Source organism: Schistocerca nitens, chromosome 4 (genome assembly GCF_023898315.1).
Source record: "Schistocerca nitens isolate TAMUIC-IGC-003100 chromosome 4, iqSchNite1.1, whole genome shotgun sequence".
NCBI lineage: Eukaryota > Metazoa > Arthropoda > Insecta > Orthoptera > Acrididae > Schistocerca > Schistocerca nitens.
The window spans coordinates 800,309,666-800,330,253 of record NC_064617.1 but is presented as its reverse complement, the minus strand read 5'-3'; the positions used below and the strand labels follow the sequence as shown (position 1 = coordinate 800,330,253).

Sequence of the window (20,588 nt, the reverse complement as noted above, 5' to 3'; positions counted from 1 at the left end):
ACTGCTGAAACAAATCTAATGCGAGATGCTCATGAAAAAGACAGGCCATGGCGTATACGTCACGAGGGTTGGCCTGAGCTCGGTCGCTCACTTAGCTCAGCAGACAAAATGTCTTTCTAAACCTGTTAACTCACAGCTGGGCGTGTACGTGCCAACAAGAATTGATCTTCAACTGGAATCTGCTGTTATGAAGTCCTACTGATTTCTAATTGTACAACAAAATTTAAGATCCATTCTCAACATACATGGTATAACGGCTCGTTTGTAACATTAGTCTCTTCTGGTTAACAGTACACATTTCATTTCATACAAGACGTGGCACCTTATGCAAGTGATAATCATTTTGACATTATTCTAATTTTATTGTACCCCAGTAACAAATTATTATTAGGCATATGCATTTTCTATCATTGTATGACCAACAACAGTAAGATTCCATAATAATGGATTCCAGTAGAAGATCCAATTCTTGTTTGTACATAAACACCCAGTTACGAGTTAACAGGTGTAGAAATGCAGTTTTTCTGCTGAGCTGAGCGAGTGAGCAAGCCAGCGAGCAAGCTCGGCATACCATCGTGACGTATGTGCCATGGCCTATTTTTCTCGTAGGCCTCAATGTAAGCAGTTGTGATGTCACGCTCATCATAGGCAATTTGTTATTATGAAGCACTGCATAGTCTTCCTAAATCGTTTTACATATTTTGCTGTTGCCAGATGCTTGTATAAGCACTGTGTCTTCTTGTTGTATATGGTGCATTTCCTTTGCAAACTTAGTTTGATTTTCGTCTTTTTCCCCTCTCGTTCATATTTTATTGCTGCAGTATTATTCTGCAGTAGTGAGATACAATAATATCCTTTGTTAGAGTATTGCTTCTCACCAGTCAAGTTACAAAAATTTAACCAAAAACTGAAACAATGAAAAATTCCCGGGTTTTTCCCAGTTTTCTAATGGATGAAAAAATTCCCGGGTTTTTCCCAGTTTTCTCACGGATGAAAAAATTCCTGGGATTTACCCAGTTTTCTCACGGATGAAAAAATTCCCGGTTTTTTCCTGGATGTCCCGGGTCGTATACACCCTGTCTATAAAGTTGTGCTTCGGTAGAAGCTATTGTATTTCTTATGGTCTTAACACATTTGTCTAAAAACAAATTCAGCCGGGATGTGTCTGTACATGGCGTTGCCACAAATTTAAAGCGCACGCCGCCAGAGGGCTGGTACAATGTTGTGAAAGACCCTGTAGAAGCTCCTTGTGATGTAGCTGGGTAGGCAGAGTGGGGACTCACTCACTCGCTCTCTCTTCAGTTTACTGACAGACTGTACCAGCTACCCAAAAAAGTAGCATGCAGTCTCTAGAATTATGAAAAGTACTACAATATGGCACCATGTAATTTACATATTTACTGGGCAGCACAGCAAAAAGAGGCATTTTCAATAGAGAAAGTATGTGAGCACTTAGAGCTACTGAGAGGCTGAGTATTTTAAAGTTTGTGAGAGCCATCAACTGCACTCCAAGGCAGATTTGAGATTGTAGCTTGGAGTTCTGTTCCAGTCGTAATTCCTATAATTTGGATTGATCCAAATATTTTATATATTAGTACACATTTGTTACGTTTTTTTAGAAAAATAAACAACAATTCAATAACATAACACTTCAGTTGTTATTGTGCACCTGAAAAACACACACCCTTTTGTAGCCAGGGTCATTAATTTATGCTTCTGTGGTGGGGCTCCTTTTGGGATGGCTAGTTTCAATTCTGATGGTGAACTTAACATCAGTATTAGTTGGCTGGTAAGGGAAGAGCAAATAGTGAAATTAAATAAATTTACTTAGAGCTACTGCCCTGGGTCGATTACAAATCTTTCCACAGTGTCTTGCATAGTGGGGGCTTGTGACATTGTTTTTGTTCAATCTTCCATCAGATGGGGACACTAATCTCAGCAGCCTTACTACCACTATTCAAGAGGAGTAGGATATGTGCTATCACTAAGTTTCATTTTCTATCTTCTGCCATTTTCATCAACAATAAAACCACAAACAAGCCACTACACTACCCTTGCACCTATTACATTCATCTACAGATGGGAGTCACACCTGGAATGCAAACTGACTTACTGAATAAACAAGAAAGCAGAGGTAACATCCATCTACCTCCATGACTTGGTGAAATATCCTTGGTAAGCCATAATCACACGAAACACAGAAAATAATCATGGTTCAAAAACTTGACGATATTGTACATTTCATCTCTGGAAAGGAGTTCATCAAATGTCTACAAAAGGAAAGTTATATGCCAACCAGATGTAATGCTAAGCATAACCTTAGGTGTAATTTCACATTAGGGTAATAATACGTCAATACTTCACAGCTTGCTATCAATACAGCATTCTATTAAAAATTGCTTAAGAGACCACAATACAACAGAGGTAAAAATATACAAATTTAAAGTACAAAATAAAAATTATCTTATTATTTATGGAAGTCAGAAACTACAAACACAGTGGAGCCAAGAAAAGGTACACAAAATAAATAAAAATCTGATAATAAAATTGTGAGCAAAATACACAAAAATGCAAACCTATGGATGCTGTGGGGTGACTGTTTATACTCTAAGAATTGTTCATATACAAATGGAAACTAACTTTCACAACACCTTGAGTGTCAATTCGGAAGTTAAAATCACCAAAGAGAAAGAATGGTGCATTTCCATTGTCATCATTATGAAACCTGAAGAAAAAAAATCAAGTGTATTAATGAACATGTACAAAAAAAGATTTACATAAATACCAACTTTCAAATAAAATGCAAATGGCACACACCTGTCCAGTGTATGTTCCAAAGCACGGCGTCGATTTTTGCAGTAAACGGATGGAAACTAAGAAGAAATAAGAAAATACAATAAATAAATATTCTATACCAAGATTACTGCACCACTTAATATTTTTAGAAATGTGTAGTTCATTATTGACTTTATGTGTAAATGCTAACTCCAATAGCACCTAAAAAAAAGCGAGATAATACAAACAAAAACAAGTTTTGGTTACAGTACTTACTTTCAGTTCTAAAAAGTGATAGTTCTGCCAGGTTTTGTTCAAGTGTATTTTGGCTGTCACCTAATATGGTCTGCTTATATCTTTCTTTGACTAAATGCAGACAGTGACTAGGCATATTGGCCAAGTGTGGTGGACCATTACCAATTTGAACTAATAGACAATGAGGGCATACAAAGAAGTGGTACATGAATGGCAAAGTCTCATTTAATTTCAATGTATGCCAAAAATGTTGAAAAGCCAGGGATAGGAACAAATGAAGAAAGAAGCCAAATATGTAACAAAAACAGAAAATTCCACAACCAACGTTCCATGGTGCAATTTGTAAAAAAAAAAAAAAAAAAAAAAAAAAAAAAAAAAAAAAAAAAAAAAAAAAAATTCAGCCTTCCATATACTACTCCTGTGTGAGTAATGAAGCTCAAATTAGACCGTAAGCAGCACCCATGTGAACAATCCATCATGTTGCTGAAGTGAATGGAATGATAAGATATGCCGTAAGTAAAAAGTTATGCTTTATATGCTTCAGTCTTAAGTGGGATAGGAGAAGCATCAATATATGGTATCTCAAAAAAGTACGAGGCTTGTGAATTGTGGACCACTGTCATTTTGTGAGACTGGTAATAATAACTTTGCAAAATCTTACTCCCCTTTCTCTGCAGTTAGTATACAACAGAGGGGCAAGGGTATTATTTATAATTATTACAAATTTATGTAGCACTGTCAGTATAGATCCCAAATGAGTAATTTTAAAGTAGAAAATTTTTGTGGCAACCTCACACTCAGGGGTGGACCTACTGACGATAACAGAAGTATTGCCTGTATTCACATGAATGGACACTGAGAAACAACAAGTTGCCAATTCTTAGAGATCACAAATTACTATTTGTCTATAAGCTCAAGCTTAGGAGAAATTAAATAAACTGCAATCTTTAATAATGAGGTAAGTTTCTTTTTAAAAATGATTTTTGCAAAAAACAATTACAAAGTTTGGGTGTAGAGATCTGTGTGAAGCTGTTGCAATCACAAGTTACTTTCCTTTTATGTTGATATTGGTATAGCAGTAACAGTGAAAAATATACAATATTTTTACTACAGCAAGTTGTTTATCTGCATTTGGGCAGACTAATTAATTAAAATATTTTGATTCAGTAAGGTGGAGCAACACGTCACATAGGAAGGGAAACAATGATATGGTTTCCTGCCAGCCTGACTTCTCATAATGGTAGTGTCAATTGACCATCTAGAACTTTAGATTTCACACTGGGTGGCTTCTTCCATAGAAGTAACATTTATTTACACCCACAAACCACAACCAGTTCTAAACATTAAGGCAAATCTAACACATCATTTCTACAATTTAGATATAATTAAGTGGAAACATCAAACAAAATTTAGTTAAGTAAATGAGTGTGGGCACCACAGTCCTACAGCATGTATGTCAGTAGTCATTGAGGAGAGTTGACCAAAGCTGCTTAAAATAATAATAATAATAATAATAATAATAATAATAATAGTAATAATTTGTGCAATAAATTCTAACATTACTATAAAATTCAAAAACAATACTCCTTTCACATCAATCGGTCTACAGTACAATAAATGTACCCTCTGCTGCGCACCTATCACCCATCTCCAGGGAATTTTTATTTGTCATTATTTGAGAATTAGTCTTCAATAATTGCATTCTAGAATGCTTCAGCTTGCTGTCGAATCAAACTTGTTAACAAGAGACAATGATCATCACTCAGAGTGCATTATACCCCCTTCTCTGTGTCACTCTCATATTCTTTGTCAGGCATTCTATATCTCAACTGCAACACCCACTCAATTTGATGATCATCTGAGAACATGTTCCTTTGGAACACTGTTCATAGGTATCATAATTCTTTGGCACGGCTCTCCTTATCTGAAGCAGTTCAAACTATATTGACCAGAGTCAATAACACCAAATTTCTTTGTGACGCCTGGTAATGGTTTGAGGCTAGGCGGTAGAGGTCAGTATGCGTGGGGGCACACAATGCACATTTTCTATACACACTATGACCCAGCGATCATCTTACTACTAGCACATTGAGAAAAAGTAGCTGGCCCATTTTTATAGTGAATTATATGTTAGGATGTATAGAGTTTAAATGTTCCAGGAAATCTTGAAGTTTTTTCATTCTATGTGGCCACACCACAAACATGTCATCCACGAATAGACTGGAACATGTTGGTTTGAACTAGGTGGATTCTAATGCCTTTGCTGTAAAGTATTCCATGTATAGGTTTGTCACAACAGATGATAATGTACTACCCATCACCACACCATTGGTTTGTTCATAATGTGTTGACAATATAACATGGTCAGAAGCACAATCAATGCAGCTTAAAATGTCCGCAAAGCCATAAAGCAAAATTCAGTCACTTGTACAAGAAGACAAGATGAAGGAAGTTGTACAGTAATTATTCTGATAATCATCTGGACTGGGGTACAGTGAAGGGCTATGCTAAACGGCTAAATTTTGTGCCCACTCCAAAAATGTTACCAACTGCAGTTTACATGAGCTTCATGAAGCATGCTGCAGCTTCACTCCCACCAGAAGGGATGAAAGAGGTTATATCAAAACCTGTAGAGTGCTTACCAAGGAATCACTGCTTGGATCCAATATCTATAAGAAAGGACAGGTAGTACTTAGCAATCTGTGGGAGATCAAAGAAACTGCAAGTTTTCCGGCCAGCAATGGCAACACTGCAATCCTTATGTCACATGTACACTAAAATAAGATTTTTCTATCTTTTGAACAATATTGTCTATAGACAAGACCGATGTCAACCTTATAAATAAAAATCAATATGAAGATGACAACTCTCCTCAAGGAGTCAGGCTTCCCATATAACGTCATTAAGTGTATTATAAACCAGCAGCTGGGCCACCACTACAATGGGGACTTCCTGCAGTACAGAAGGAATGTATTCCCTTAACACCCACAGTTGTAATATTGATGCACCATACACTGATGTGACAAAAGTCATGAGATAGTGATACACACACGCACAAATAGTGGCAGCATCATGTACACAACATACGAAAAGGCAATGCATTAGCAGAGTTGTAATTTATTCTTAGATGATTCATGTGAAAAGGTTTGCAACATGATTAAGGCCGCACAGTGGAAATTAACAGACTTTGAACACTGAACAGTAGTTGGAACTACACAAAATGGGATAGCTATCCACATGATGGACCGATAGCTATCCACATCAAGCAGGTTTTTACCAAGTTTCAGCACCGGAATGATGGTGCTCTCCCGCCATTGCGATGGAAAGACACCATCGCACCAGATCTGGTTGAAGATGATAAGGAGGTGTTGCTTGTATTGAGATGAGACATGTTTAATCATCTGACTGTGGATCCAATCTAGTCCAGGAGCTGTGTCAGAGCAATGTGCTAGGGCACTGGGGGGCTCTCACTCTGTAAATGGGGCGTTATAGGATTCACTGTGGCATGGTGTGAACGAGAGGACTTTCCCTTCCAGCCGCCGTTTGAGAGTGCGAAAGGCTGGGGGATAGTTATCCGATGGAGAGGCTCGAGCATAGTGCTCAGCAACCACATTTGCATTGTTAGATAACACACCATTGATGTTAATACCAGGGACCCCTGTTGGCATCTGTTACCCAAAAAGACCTTTTATCTTCATCCAGACTTGGGGAAAGTGAAGTATGGCACCCAATGGTTGAGACATATCTCTCCCAACACTCCTGCTTCCGCCTTTTGGTAAGCAGGTGAATGCGGGTGCGGAGCCATTTGAAGTCTATGAGGTGCTCCAGGGTGCGGCTTATGCCGGTGTAGAGCTTGCCAACGCTCCTTAATTGCTTCAGCGACTTCTAGCGACCACCAAGGGACTACCTATCGCCGGGGACACCCTACAGAACAAGATGTCATGTTTTCTGCTGCAGGAACGATTGTTGTAGTCACCCGCTCAACAATCACATCGATGTTACCATGTGGGGGAGATTCAACGGTGACAGTAGAGGTGAAAGTTTCCCAGTCTGCCGTGTTTAAAGCCCAACTGGGCAGGTATCCATGGGCCTGATGCCGGGGCAGTGACAGGAAGATGGGGGAAGTGGTCACTACCACACAGGTCATCATGTGCTCTCCAGTGGATACATGGGAGAAGTCCTGGGCTGCCAATTGATAAATCAATGGCCGAGTAACTACCATAAGCCACGCTGAAATGTGTGGCGGCCCCAGTATTTAAGAAGCAGAGGTCGAACTGAGACATTAAAGTTTCGACATCACTGCCTCAGCCACTAAGCTCGGTGCAACCCCACAAGGGGTTATGAGCATTAAAATCTCCCAAAAGTAGAAAAGGCTAAGGGAGTTGATCAAGTAGTGCAGCTAATACATTCAGGGGTACTGCACCATCTGGAGGAAGATATACACTGCAAACAGTTATTTCCTGTGTCGTCCTTATCCTGACAGCCACAGCTTCAAGAGGGGTTTGAAGGGGCACAGGTTCACTGATTACTGAGTTCAGGGCATAGACGCAAACTCCACCTGACACTCTATTATAGTTGCTACGGTTCCTGTAATATCCCTTATAGCCACGGAGGGCAAGGGTCGGCACTGCCAGGAACCAGGTTTCCTGGAGGGCTATGCAGAAAGCAGGTGTAAAGCTTAACCATTGCCAAATCTCAGCCATTTGGTGGAAAAAACAGCCGCAATTCCGCTGGAGGATGACGTCATCGTGAGACTGGGAAGGCATGGAGCATTCAACGAGGCACTTTACACCTCAGGGTCACCTGCTGCCACCGACTTATTGCCTGAGCAGTCTATATCCATTGTGTCTGAGGGTCCAGCAAGATCTAGGTCCTCAGTGGATGCCAGAATCTCCACCTCATCCGCAGACGCAGGACTTGTAGGTAGCGGTGGTGTGGGTGCCACCGCAATTCACTTGGTCTTGGAGATGATCTTTGAGGACCTTCACTGATTCAGTCTCCGGGACTGAGGATGAGCGTGAAGGCCTATGACTAGCTGCTTTTGGGCTCTTCAGCCACTGGCGGGTGTCAGCTTTCCCACTAGCAGAAACCTGGGAAAGGAGTGACGCAAGGGACCCCTTAAAAGTGAGAGGAGCCAAAGAAGTTGTACGCTTCTCTGGCTTAGAAGTAGGGACGGACATCCCTGATGGTTGGGGAGGGAGGGGTGTTTGCTCCTGAAGTAGGTGTTGCACGAGCAACAGGGAGGGAAGTGCGCCGCCCCCCCCCCCCCTTCACCATCAAGGGGGCAGGAGGCAGGTGTAGTCTTCCGGCTCCGAGAGGGGACCGGGGTCAGTGGAGCTGATGGGGCTAGAACTGTTGTACTGGCAGTGTAAGATGATGTCTTACATACTGGATGTAAGCATTCAAATTTCCTCTTAGCCTCATTGTAGGTCAGTTGGTCCAGGGTCTTGTACTCCATGATTTTCCTTTCTTTCTGGAGAATCCTGCAGTCTGGCGAGCAAGGCGACAGATGGGAGGCAGGGCACATGGAGTATTTGGATGTGATGGGTGTTCACAATCTCGACATTTGACGCTGGAAGCACAGTGGGAACTTCCAGCATTTGAAGCACCACATTGGGGGAGGGCTATAGGGCTTTACACAATACTGGTAGACCATCACCCTAACCTTCTCGGGTAATGTATCGCCCTCGAAGACCAAGATGAGGGCACCGCTGGCAACCTGATTATCCCCTGGATCCCAGTGGACACGCTGAATGAAATGTACACCTCGTCGCTCTAAATCGGCGTGCAGCTCATCGTCATACTGCAAAAGAAGGTCCCTGTGAAATATGATATCCTGGACCATATTTAAGCTCTTACGGGGCGTGATGGTTACAGAAACATCCCCCAGCCGTTAACAAGTGAGTAACGGCCGTGACTGGGCATAGGATGCTGTGTTGATCAAGACTGACCCAGATCTCATTTTGGACAATCCCTCCATCTCCTCAAACTTGTCTTCTAAATGCTCAAGAAAAAACTGAGGCTTCATCATCATGTAAGATTCCCCATCAGCTCTCGAATGTACAAGGTACCAGGGCGAATAAGAGCCGCTGCCATCCTTAGCCTGACGTTCCTCCCATGGTGTAGCCAGGGAGGGGAATAATTTGGGGTTGTACTTCTGTGAACTGAATTGAGCCCGTGGACGCTTGGAGACTGCTGATATTTGACCACCAGCAAGAGATGATGTCCTACGCTTCATCGCTGCTGCCACCCACTCCGACCAGGGGCCCTCCCCAAGGGCTACGGTGTAAAGCTTAACCATTGCCAAATCTCAGCCATTTGGTGGAAAAAACAGCCGCAATTCCGCTGGAGGATGACGTCATCGTGAGACTGGGAAGGCATGGAGCATTCAACGAGGCACTTTACACCTCAGGGTCACCTGCTGCCACCGACTTATTGCCTGAGCAGTCTATATCCATTGTGTCTGAGGGTCCAGCAAGATCTAGGTCCTCAGGCACCCAGCCACAGCAAAGGCCACCAAGCAGGATTGACATAATGAGGACTTCCGATGCCCCAGGGTGATGGGCATTTACTCTTCGGCATACATGGGGAGTTAACAGCGCAGTAATAAGCAGAGAGATCCCTGTGTGGTCAGGGGCCTACAACCAACAGGGTACATGGCGGCCCCCCCACAACGGACCGGCTGCCGTGTTGGATATCAGGTGCAAAGAAGTCTATTACCATCGTCAGCGCAAAAAATGACACTGCACAGTGGCTGGAGGGTGACCTCACCCAACAGCTGGAACAGGAGCGGAAGTGCAGATACATGTCGACATAGGATGCGAAAGGTCTCAGTGCGTGACGGACATGATGCACCATGTGTAGCGCCCTTCCCCCAGTACCTTGCTCTCTGGGAAAATTTTGAAATATGGAGGTCAAACCCCCACAGGGGACCATCACATAGAGGCCGAAATGTGAGAGACTCCTTTTAGTTGCCTCTTACAACAGGTAGGAATACCTGGGGCCTATTCTAACTGCTGGACCTGCAGGGGGCGAATAGCTTATAAACATGAGCCGTGCGCAACTCGTGTTCGTACAGTTTACTACTTAACATCTTGTCTTTGCGGCACCGCCATCCCGTTTCTTATTCGATTTACTGGCGTCACTAAGTCGCTGGCATGCCTGCCCGTGAGTGGCAGGAGCAGCGCTATTGATAAGAGCACTGTCGTACTATCTTTCGAGCGACCGCTAGTATTTCCGGGTCGTGGTGTGCAGTGAGTTCAGTCGGGGATGGAGTAGCAGTGTGGTCCGCACAGCCAGTACTCGCCCGACCGCTGGCAAAACACGTGCACTGTCCGATGCAAGGAGTCTCAAGCGGGGATGACCGTTAGTTGGTTGACTCGCCAGGCGACGTGTATTTGGTCTTCTGACCACTTCTGGGCCCCTTCGATTGGTCACCTTACAGGACTTTGGTCAGTTCCTCCCTTGTGCAGAGATGTCGGGTGGCCAATGGGCCGGTGTTCCCTCTGCATGGTTGGATCCGAGCCAGTGTCACCAGGACGTCATCTGTCCGAAGGGAGTCGGGATGGAGCAGGAGTGAGGTGCAGACAGCCATGACTCGCCCGACTGTTGCCGGCACACGACTTGAGTGGGAACGACCTCGGTTGGTCGTCTCATTGGACGACGTGTATTTGGTCGCCGACTACGTCTTGGTTATCTGTGTGTGTCGACTTGTGATTCATGCTTGTTATTCCACAGTGACTGGTTTTAGTATTGTTCGAGTTGTTTGCGGAAGTGTTTTCGCGGAACCGTATGTGGCTTGTGTGGTTTGACTGAGCAGTTATTTTAATGCTGTCTGCAGGCTGGATTGAGTGGGTCTGTTGGGACGGAGCAGCAAGCAAGTCTCCACGGCGCAAGCCCAGGCCGGGGCTACTGGTGGTGTGCACGCGCTATCGGATCATGAGGTGCTGGCTGCGAGAGCGACAAGTTCGTTGCCCACCGAACCTGGACGCTGAAGTTGAGTGATCAGTTAATCTGTTATGTAACCTCAACTATTGTGACATCTCTTTGTTCATTCGCTGGTTGTTGCCTCTTGACCGTTCAGGCTCGCAGCATCATATGATGTGTTGGAATTGGCGAAATCTTGCAGCCGTCTTCCTGTGTTGTGACTAATTATTAATTAGACTGTTACTTATCAGTGGCTGACCCTTGGAACACTTCTGAGCACCACTTGTTCTGTTGGTTTTAAATTGGGATTTTCATTTTTGTTGAAGTATTGTGCGAGGCCTTTGGCTATGTATTAATTCAGTTTTTTTTTAAATTTTACATAAAGACCTTCAGCCATGTTAAATTAAAATTTTGAGCATTGATTGTTTTTTTAAACAAAAAATTTATTCTTAGAAATTGTTCTATCTCAAACTGACTGTAATCCAGGCCCTAAACCGTTAGCTGTTACATGTGTTATGTGGCCTTCAGCCGAGGATTTGCGTGAACCCCTTAATAAGGCCTTCAGCCATGTGTATTCTCTAAAGGAAAATTTTTAATAAGTATCAAGGGTGTATTCTAAATTATTTATTTGACTTCTTGTTCAGGCCTTCAGCCGTTGTTTCAAATTTGTTTGTGGCCTTCAGCCATGCAATAACTTTAATCAGGCTTCAGCCATTCTGTTGTAAGTCTAAAAGGAAATTTTCTTGCTTAGAATTTTTTTTTATTAATGTGCCTTAATTATAGTTGTCTTTCAGACATGTAGTGTAGGCTATCAGCTGTTAATTGTTTTTCATTGCATGTTTTGTTAAGAAAAAATTTTACCTTCTACTTTTAATTGCTTTTGATTTCCGAGCCAGGCCTTCAGCTGTTCTTGTATTTGCTGTGGGTTTGGGGTCTTCAGCCTGGAAAGCATCTCAAGTTTTCTGTAACTAGGCCTTCTGCTGTATTGTTTAGTTGTGATCTTTTAAGCCAACATGTAAATAAGTGGTTTTTAGAAAATAAAGCTGTGAGTTTGATTGTGCAACCCACAGTAACTGTTTATGAACCCATCCACAACCTTAAACTTATCCTGTGCGCTCTCTGGTTTACCTACCAAGTGGGTTTCTGAACACTGTTCTTACAAAAGTAATTTTTTTGTTGTTCTTAAAATTCAAACCATGAACAAATAGCGACAACCCTAAATACTGAGAGTTGTTTTGTGGTCGATGTACACTTGACCTTATTATTTTTTTTTTTAAAGAAAGTTGAAGACACTTTGCCTGATCACATCACAACTAATGTTTTTCTCCTCCACTAAGAAAGAGGTTACCTTAGTTGGGCAGAGTCTTTCAAAGTGAATGTGCCACTCATTGTGGGTGAACTTAGCAATGTTACCCAATGCTTATGGATACAGTGTCAGTGTTGAAATATAGCTATCTTACACAACAGTGTCCAGCTGCCTTTGTAAAATACATACTCCAAACCTGATCATACTGGAGATCTAACCTCCCTTTTTACACCTTCCCAAAACTATCCCTATCTTTCTTGAGGAAAAATAATTAGATCTGAAAGAAAGATAGTGTCTCACTTTTACTTTTATATGTCTCCATAGCCAGTGCTACACATTTTGCCAGATACTGGCAAACATTTCTGTTTCAAAATTTATTACTTTTCTTGATGGACTTTTCCTCTGGTACAGAATAATTAACATGTAAGGAAGCATGTTCTGTAAATTAGTAATTATTGTATGTTCTTAACATCTAATATCCTTCATTTACCCTGTTTTGCATAATTTGTTGGTCTACATAGGCTATATCAAGTTGTGTCAGTTCCAGGAAACTTGTCAATGATTATTGTACACTGCTTCGTCGGAGTAAAATATTCAAAAATGATTTCTCTTTCTGTGAATGTAAGGGGACATATTGTAATGGCAATAGTAGTCAGCATCTTACTTCCATTATCCTGTCAATAATGTGTACCAACACATTCCGCTAATGTGAGGAACACTGAAAACAATTTCAAGTCACATTAAACAGTTTAAGAATAACAACAGGAAGGGTTCACTGAACAGACATGTTTAAGAATTGGGAATCTTAGCTAGACCACGTTAATACACCCAACTTAACGTAATGCACACATACTACTCATTATTTCACAAGCCATTCCACTTACAATCATGGAGGAAGATTAAGACAAAATACACAGGTACAAGAAAAATCTAATAACACACAACAGTATAATGGTTCAAGTGGCTCTGAGCACTATGGGACTTAACTTCTGTGGTCATCAGTCCCCTAGAACTTAGAACTACTTAAACCTAACTAACCTAAGGACATCACACACATCCATGCCCGAGGTAGGGTTCAAACCTGCGACCGTAGCGGTCGCGCGGTTCCCGACTGTAGTGCCTAGAACCACTCGGCCTCCAGTCGGCTAACAGTATATCCTATTAGGTAATAAAATTGGGGAAGTAGTTTTGAAGGGAGATTAGAGATGTGCCTCAAGCCTGGGTGAATCTGGTCAAAACCAGCAGTTTTTTAAAACTATCATCCATTTATAATAGTGATACTGCAATACAAATTTAAAGCATTAACTGTACAATTCTCATAATGGCATATTCAGAAATTAATTTATTCTTAATTTGTAACTGCACTTATTATTTTAATTTAATTGTTGATCGGTTTCACCTTGCAAGGTGGGGTGAAACCAATCACTAATTTATTTTGTACACAGAAACAATCAGACTTCCAGTTTCGACAATCTGACCACTATTTTGAATTTTAAAAACTATATCAGTATATTTACAACAATAAATCACATTTTCTAGCCTAAACAAGTTTTCTAAGGCACATTAAATTCCAACAAATTGCTATAAAAACTCTTGTAATTTCAGGAAAGTTGACAAACGCATTTCAATTACAATAAATCTATGACACTATCAACATGAAAGATATTTAATCAATATCATCATCATCTATCCCTTCAAATATATATTTATATCATCTTCTATGTTCTGGCACAACTTTTTTAATAATTCGTGTTCTTTCTACCTCGGTTGCATCTTCTGTTCCCAAAAAGACAAAATAAGTATCATCATCAAGAACTTTCTTTCTCAAAAATTGTCATTGGAGACCTTATCAATTTTATTAATAATAAAACTGAATCTTCTTTTCAATGGAAATTTCACTATGGCGAAATCATTTTTATGGAATTCTTTACCATTACCACATAACAGTTTGTATAGACACACATTGTGTTCATGCGAAATAAGTGAAAATTTTACTGGTAAAAGCAGTATTTGCACAAACTGTAGTGATGAAACCAAAAAGTTAAATGATCATATAAGTAGTCTTCAACTAACAATTTTCTAATGAGTGATATGAAAAAACTTACATCTGAAAAGTGTGAGCTATTGTGAAGATTGTGTACACTTTCACGTGATAACCAAACTGTTCCAAATATGAACATGCAAAATTTATGTCTAAAAAGTGTTGGAAACCATTATTGCTACAAAAATTGGGTACATTTCCAGATGATTGTGAAACTCTTCCAAGTAAGTGGACTGCAATTACTACTGAAACAGTGTTAGTGATAAACATGAATGTGCGAAGTGTGATGGCAACGAAGTTTGTAAACAACACAGTGGTAGAACAAACAGAACAACAGTTAGGCACAATGATGACACAATCAAGAATCTGCCACAAAAAAGGTACAGTGTTCTTTTCTTAACGGACAGCTATGGCAGAAAGTAAGCGAATATTTTACAAGACAAATGGACAAATGCCTATGCATCAAACATGGGATGCATCAGAATTTCGAAGGCAAGAAACTTTTGCATGAGGAAATAAGCAAAATTATCACGGAGGAAGATGAGTTACACAAAATAATCACAAAGGTAATAGGGATGCTTTTTTAGAGAAAAATGTAGCAAATTAACCACTACATACCAGAATTTTCAATATATAATGAATAAAACAGAGCACTTCAACATATACCTAAATGAATCAAAACCACATTTCTTCATAGTGAGTGAATTAGGTTGCAAGGAAGATGAAGCATATGGATACAGACTAAGAAATTATGAACTCAAACTTGTACATATAAAGGCACAATGGGGGAGACATAGGCATTTATAGCAGAAATTATACAGCATGCGAAAAAGTCAAGTGGATTGAAACGGTACTTGAGGTTGCAGCAATAACTTTAGAACTAGGGAACAACAGCATGTTTATAGCAGATCTGTATAGGTCACCTGGAAGCAGTATTGAAGAATTTTTCAACTGTCCAGGGGACCTGCTGGCGAATGAATACATCATTGTATAAAAGCCATGTCCTGTTTGTTGGAGACATCAACACAGACTCTCTAAATAATAGCAATAATTATTTGAGTTATGTTGACTTACTTCAATGTTTAATTGTTATCACAAACTCAACACCTACAAGAATTACAGTAGAAACACAGACATGCAATGATCACATTCTCACAAACATAACAATGAGAACATAAGCATAACCACTGTAGAAAACTATATATATCTGCCCACAGAGCCCTTACCATGGAAATAAACTTAAGAGGGCATTACACACTGAAAAACGGGAACCAGTTTACAATGATAATAAATAAGAAAATTTCTATAAACTATTCAATATAAATAGGAAAATTTCTATAAACTATTCAATAAAATTTTAAATGTAACATGTCCTTTAGTAAAACAAGTAAACAAAGCTATTAATTACAAAGCTGAATTTCTCTCCTCAAATCACTGAACTGAGAGAGAACATGAAAGACTGTTGTATACTCTTCGGAGATACTACATTACAGCACTATTTCACAAAATATAAACTGATCAGCAAAAAAATACAGGATTCCTTGACCACCTTAAAGCTCATAAATATGCCTATCAAATAAGCAACTCAACTTGTATTAGTAAAACATCCTGGAAAATGATGTATAAAGAATATGGGAAACAGCAATCACATGAACACATCGGCATGACACTAAAAGACAACAAAGATATAACAAATGACCCAAAAATAGTGTGAGAGAGATTCATACAGATGTTTAGTACAACTGGCACAAATGAAACACATGACTGGGCAACCAATTTAAACATTACAAATACTAGTCAATCTTTTTCCATTCATTTCAAGACTTCAAGCTGAAATGTCTTGTGGCTGTGATGAAATTTCACCTAAGCTGCTGAAGGAAAGTTGAGGAGAATAAGTGAAGCCTCTGACACATCTAATAAATATCTCCCCCCCTCTGCCATGGAGAATTCCCTATCTTTTGAAAATCACTGAAAGAAGGGAATAAAAACTGACACGAAAAACTATAGGCAAATATCATTAAATACAGAGCTTTTGAAATCACTAGAGAAAGTAATATTAAATCAATTTGAGGCATGTTTCATCAAACAATCTATTCAACAAACTACGACCTGGCTTTAGAAAAGGAAGAGCTACTGTAACAGCTGTATTAACTTTTATACATGAAATATTAAACAAGCTGAATGAAGGTAAAAGGCATGTTCCTGGATATGTGTAAGGCTTTTGACACTGTGAATCACACAATTTTACTACAGAAATTTGTCAGGTTAACATATAAAATGACTGAACAGTTGGTAACAACCAAATCAACCCACAAGGTACTTCACTGTAGTGTGTCCCAAGGAAGTTTATAGGTGCCTTATTCTGTTTCTTGTATATGTTAATGATTTAACTGAACCTCAAAACTGCAAGATTGTAATCTATGCTTATCTCACATCTTTTGTCCGCTGGATCCATGATGTGCAAACTACTGCAAACAGTAGTGAAATCAATTACAATTTTCTGTCAAGTTGTCTTACTACAAATAAGCTACTTGTAAATAAAGAGAAGACAGTGACAATTCAATTTATGCTTGGTTATCAGAACATAAATAGTATCAATTTACATCTCCACTGGCCCTTAGCTACATAAACACACACAAATTTTTGGGTATAACTGTTGACAAACACATGGCATGGAAAGAACATGTAGACCATATTTGTAAGGTAACCAGTACAAATGTGTATCTAGTGAAATGGGTCTCAGCCTTCTTGGACCATGATAATTTGAGACAAATACACTTTACAGTGATACATCCGCATCTTCACTATGGTATTGAGATATGGAGTGGAGCATCAGCTGTCTACACAGACAGGTTCATCAGACTACGAAAAAAAGGCAGTGAGAGTGGTAGCTGAGGTAAACAGAAGAGAGCCTTGTACAGATATCTTCATAAAATACAAAATACTAACCAATTACTCTATGTACATCCTTCAGGCAACAATGTTTGTGAAGCCACCAAATCCTGAATATAATGTAACAAACAGTAATATACGTTTGTACAGTGCATGGGGATGGGAAAAATGTTCACAGAATTGCAAAGGGGGGGGGGGGGGGGAGTAAGTCTGCAGACTGTAGTCCATATACCTTTTACAACAGACTACCATCCGACATCAAGACAGCTAATTTAAACCCCTTAAATAATAAACTCAAGCATTTATTAATAGAGAAAAGCTGTTTTTCAGTAGAAGATTTCAAGCCTTAATATCCCTTTTTAAAACAGTGTATGTATCATAAATTTGTTTTCGCAACAAAAAATGATAATTTCTGATCTTCACTATTTATACCAATGTGAGCACCTATGCATGTTAACTAAACCTTCGTATTCATGAATTAAAATCTACAACAATGTCCGAAAACTGATTCTTACGTGGACCGCAAACAAACATATAAATCAATCTTCACCTTTCTGCTTGTCCATTCCTTCATTTTCTTTCGACTCAAGCTGTTCTACATTGCTGTTAGATATTCTGGAGATAGAATCAGAATCAAAAACTGGAGACACCCTGCTTTCACCACTGTCACTGAAATCCCTAACAGAAATACCTTTCCCTGAAATTAACAGTAGCACTTTGCACGACATGGTACTCCTTTTCTTTTATTAGAGTGAACCTGTTTAAACTGTATTTGAAAGGCTGCTGTCCCAGAAACTTCTGGCGAGTCAGTGTCACGTGTATCTGTTTCTTCTGGAATCTGTTAAATGTCTTTATAGGGACAGAAAGGAAAAATTCCTGCTTTTCAAAATCCAGATATAACATAAGATTTAGAAGTGAAAGCTATCTTTTCAAACGCTCCTTTCAACAACATAAGAAAATTGGATTTTGCTACCACACCTCTGTTCTTCCTTTTCCAGTCATCTAGCAGATTACTCCGGAGAAGTTTTACAGGCCTAAGAAGGCCACATCAGATGGCTGGCACAAATGAGTAGAGTTAGGTGGTAGAAGTAAAAACTGAATGTTGTGTTCCTGGCATAGTTTAATCGTGTCACCTGTAATCACTTTTGATCTCTCTGAATGCCAGACATACCAAGAAGGTAATCTGTATAAAATAATGATTCATCATTGTTAGGTCAACCCAACCACTTCAAATCCTGCACCGCTTAAACCTCCTCCAGTCAAAGTATCATACAGATGTTTTGCATATAAACTGTCTATTGTGGGAGGACTGTGCCATGATGATTTGGGTTGAGGGGGCACTCGACATCATGGTCATCAGCACCCTGACAAAAAGTCAGCATGCAAATCTCATGGATGGGGACGAAGGCAGTCCCCACATGTGGAGCAGTTTATAACGTATTAGTCAGCCGCCCTTCCTCATCAATTTAGGGACAGGGCCCGACAGCTCACAAAATTTCACCACTCTTATAACACTGGTGTCGGTATCAGCGAGGATGGTGGGCAGATCTCCGGCGAGACTGAGAGCTGCTCTTATATCAGCATACAGGACACATGTAGGACTGTGCCATCTGCAGTCACTGTTATAACTGCACTGTTACAAGTGCTTGACAAAGAACTATCCACAATCCTTTCATGAAGTCTTGTACCTCACTTCACTACTACTTTAATTTGACCAAGAGCATCACAAAAGTTGATCTCATCGTAGTTTATAATGTTGAAGGGAGAAACATCACTCAATGCCACTGAAGGGAGAAACATCACTCAATGCCACTTCAGGGTTCTTAAGATAATCACTCGCTGTTTCTAGGGTAACTGTTCCCTTTGCTTTCTCTACATTTCACTTACTCTAACAGTCAGGTCCTCAATTCTTTTCAGAAAACATTTTTTCCGCTGGTGATCAAGATGATTGTTATGAAATCATTATTCAAACCATCCTGCTCGCTCAATAACGAGATGCCTGTATGATGTCTCTAAAATCATTCTTTCTCATAGGAAACCTCCATTTCTACAACACAATATTCCTTTGACCAGATTTTTTCCTCACTATTGGTTAACATTGATTAGCCAACTTTTTTTATATTTGTATCTGTTCCTGAGTTTATCATTTAATGTTGTATAAAGAATTGCATATTGTTCTGAAACTCTGAGAATGGTTAATTTTCCTGATTTGAGAGCCTCCACAGAATTTAGAAGAAATTCTGGTTCTAAAATCTTGTTGTATACTCCTATGATCGGATTCAACCTACAAAAACACAAATTTGTAATCACGCATGCATAGTGTCTAGGCAGTAAAAAAGAAGAAGAAGAAGAAGAAGAAGAGCCACCCGAGATATACACACAAAAGTAAAAAATATTACAACTTTCCAATTACACACCGGAAATACCTGATGACAGCGGAAGTTTTCACACTGATGTATTCACTCACGAGTGCAGCACTTTAATTACATATCTACTGACAATGCCATTTGTTGGTACTGCACACTCCAAAATAATGTTGTTACAGACAAACCACTCAAACATTCACAATAATGGTCAGCTGCAGTGTTCTTGTTAAGATGCCGTACTCTGATATCAACATGTTGAAAAACAGGTAAATGATCAGATTCACACCACCAGATCGGAACACCTCATTTTATGGTATTACAAAGATACTTCTTGAGACAAATAGTTAAAGCATCCTATTGAATTATACCTATTACACAGTACAAACAAAATACACAATTATTTTGTTTTTACTTAAGTTTCCTATGATGGCTCATTATGAGTCCTGTTGTATGAGTGACTGGTGAAATCCACTGGAGACATCTCCCATAAAATAACATTCTAGTGAATTATTATGCAATGTGAATCTCATCTTACCCCACTTATTTTTATCTTTTAATTACCAGAAAATCTATGATGATAATGAAAACTCTGAATTCTGTTATTCAGTTAGTTACGCTGCAAAAAGCATTCAATTTAATAAATGACCACACACAACATTAACTTACCTCCAGACTTTGCAACATACCTTGTATGCTAGAACTGCTTGAATATTAAACAGAATACACAATTCAGTTGCAAGAAAAGCTGCAGAGCAACAGACCATTAGGCTTGAGTTCTGTCAAACAGCTATGTTTCAGAAAGGAAAACGAAGAAACAAACAGAAAGAAAGAAAAATTGTCCTGTGTTTACAGTCAGAATTATTAGCTGCTGTATTACAATGCACAGAAATGGAATGACAAGCAATAAATGCGTTACTGCAACTCTTTTGAGCACTACTTCTAAGCCATACTATATTGCAGCGTCAGTGACATACCTTTACCTTCACAAAAACTCACTGAAACAAGGTATCTTACCACAAATAAATCA

General features: G+C 39.7%; 1 protein-coding gene across 5 annotated transcripts in view; it reads right to left on the bottom strand.

Annotated features, from left to right (window-relative positions):
- LOC126253204 (inositol polyphosphate-5-phosphatase A) overlaps positions 1–20,588 on the bottom strand; it is a 373,218-nt gene that overhangs the window by 223,901 nt on the left and 128,729 nt on the right. For all 5 annotated transcript variants that reach the window (XM_049954379.1, XM_049954380.1, XM_049954376.1 and 2 more), the window contains 2 exons: positions 2,818–2,873; positions 2,641–2,725 (listed from right to left, as the gene is read on the bottom strand). In XM_049954379.1, coding sequence (XP_049810336.1) covers positions 2,641–2,725; positions 2,818–2,873 — 141 coding nt within the window. The remainder of the gene's footprint in view (positions 1–2,640; positions 2,726–2,817; positions 2,874–20,588) is intronic.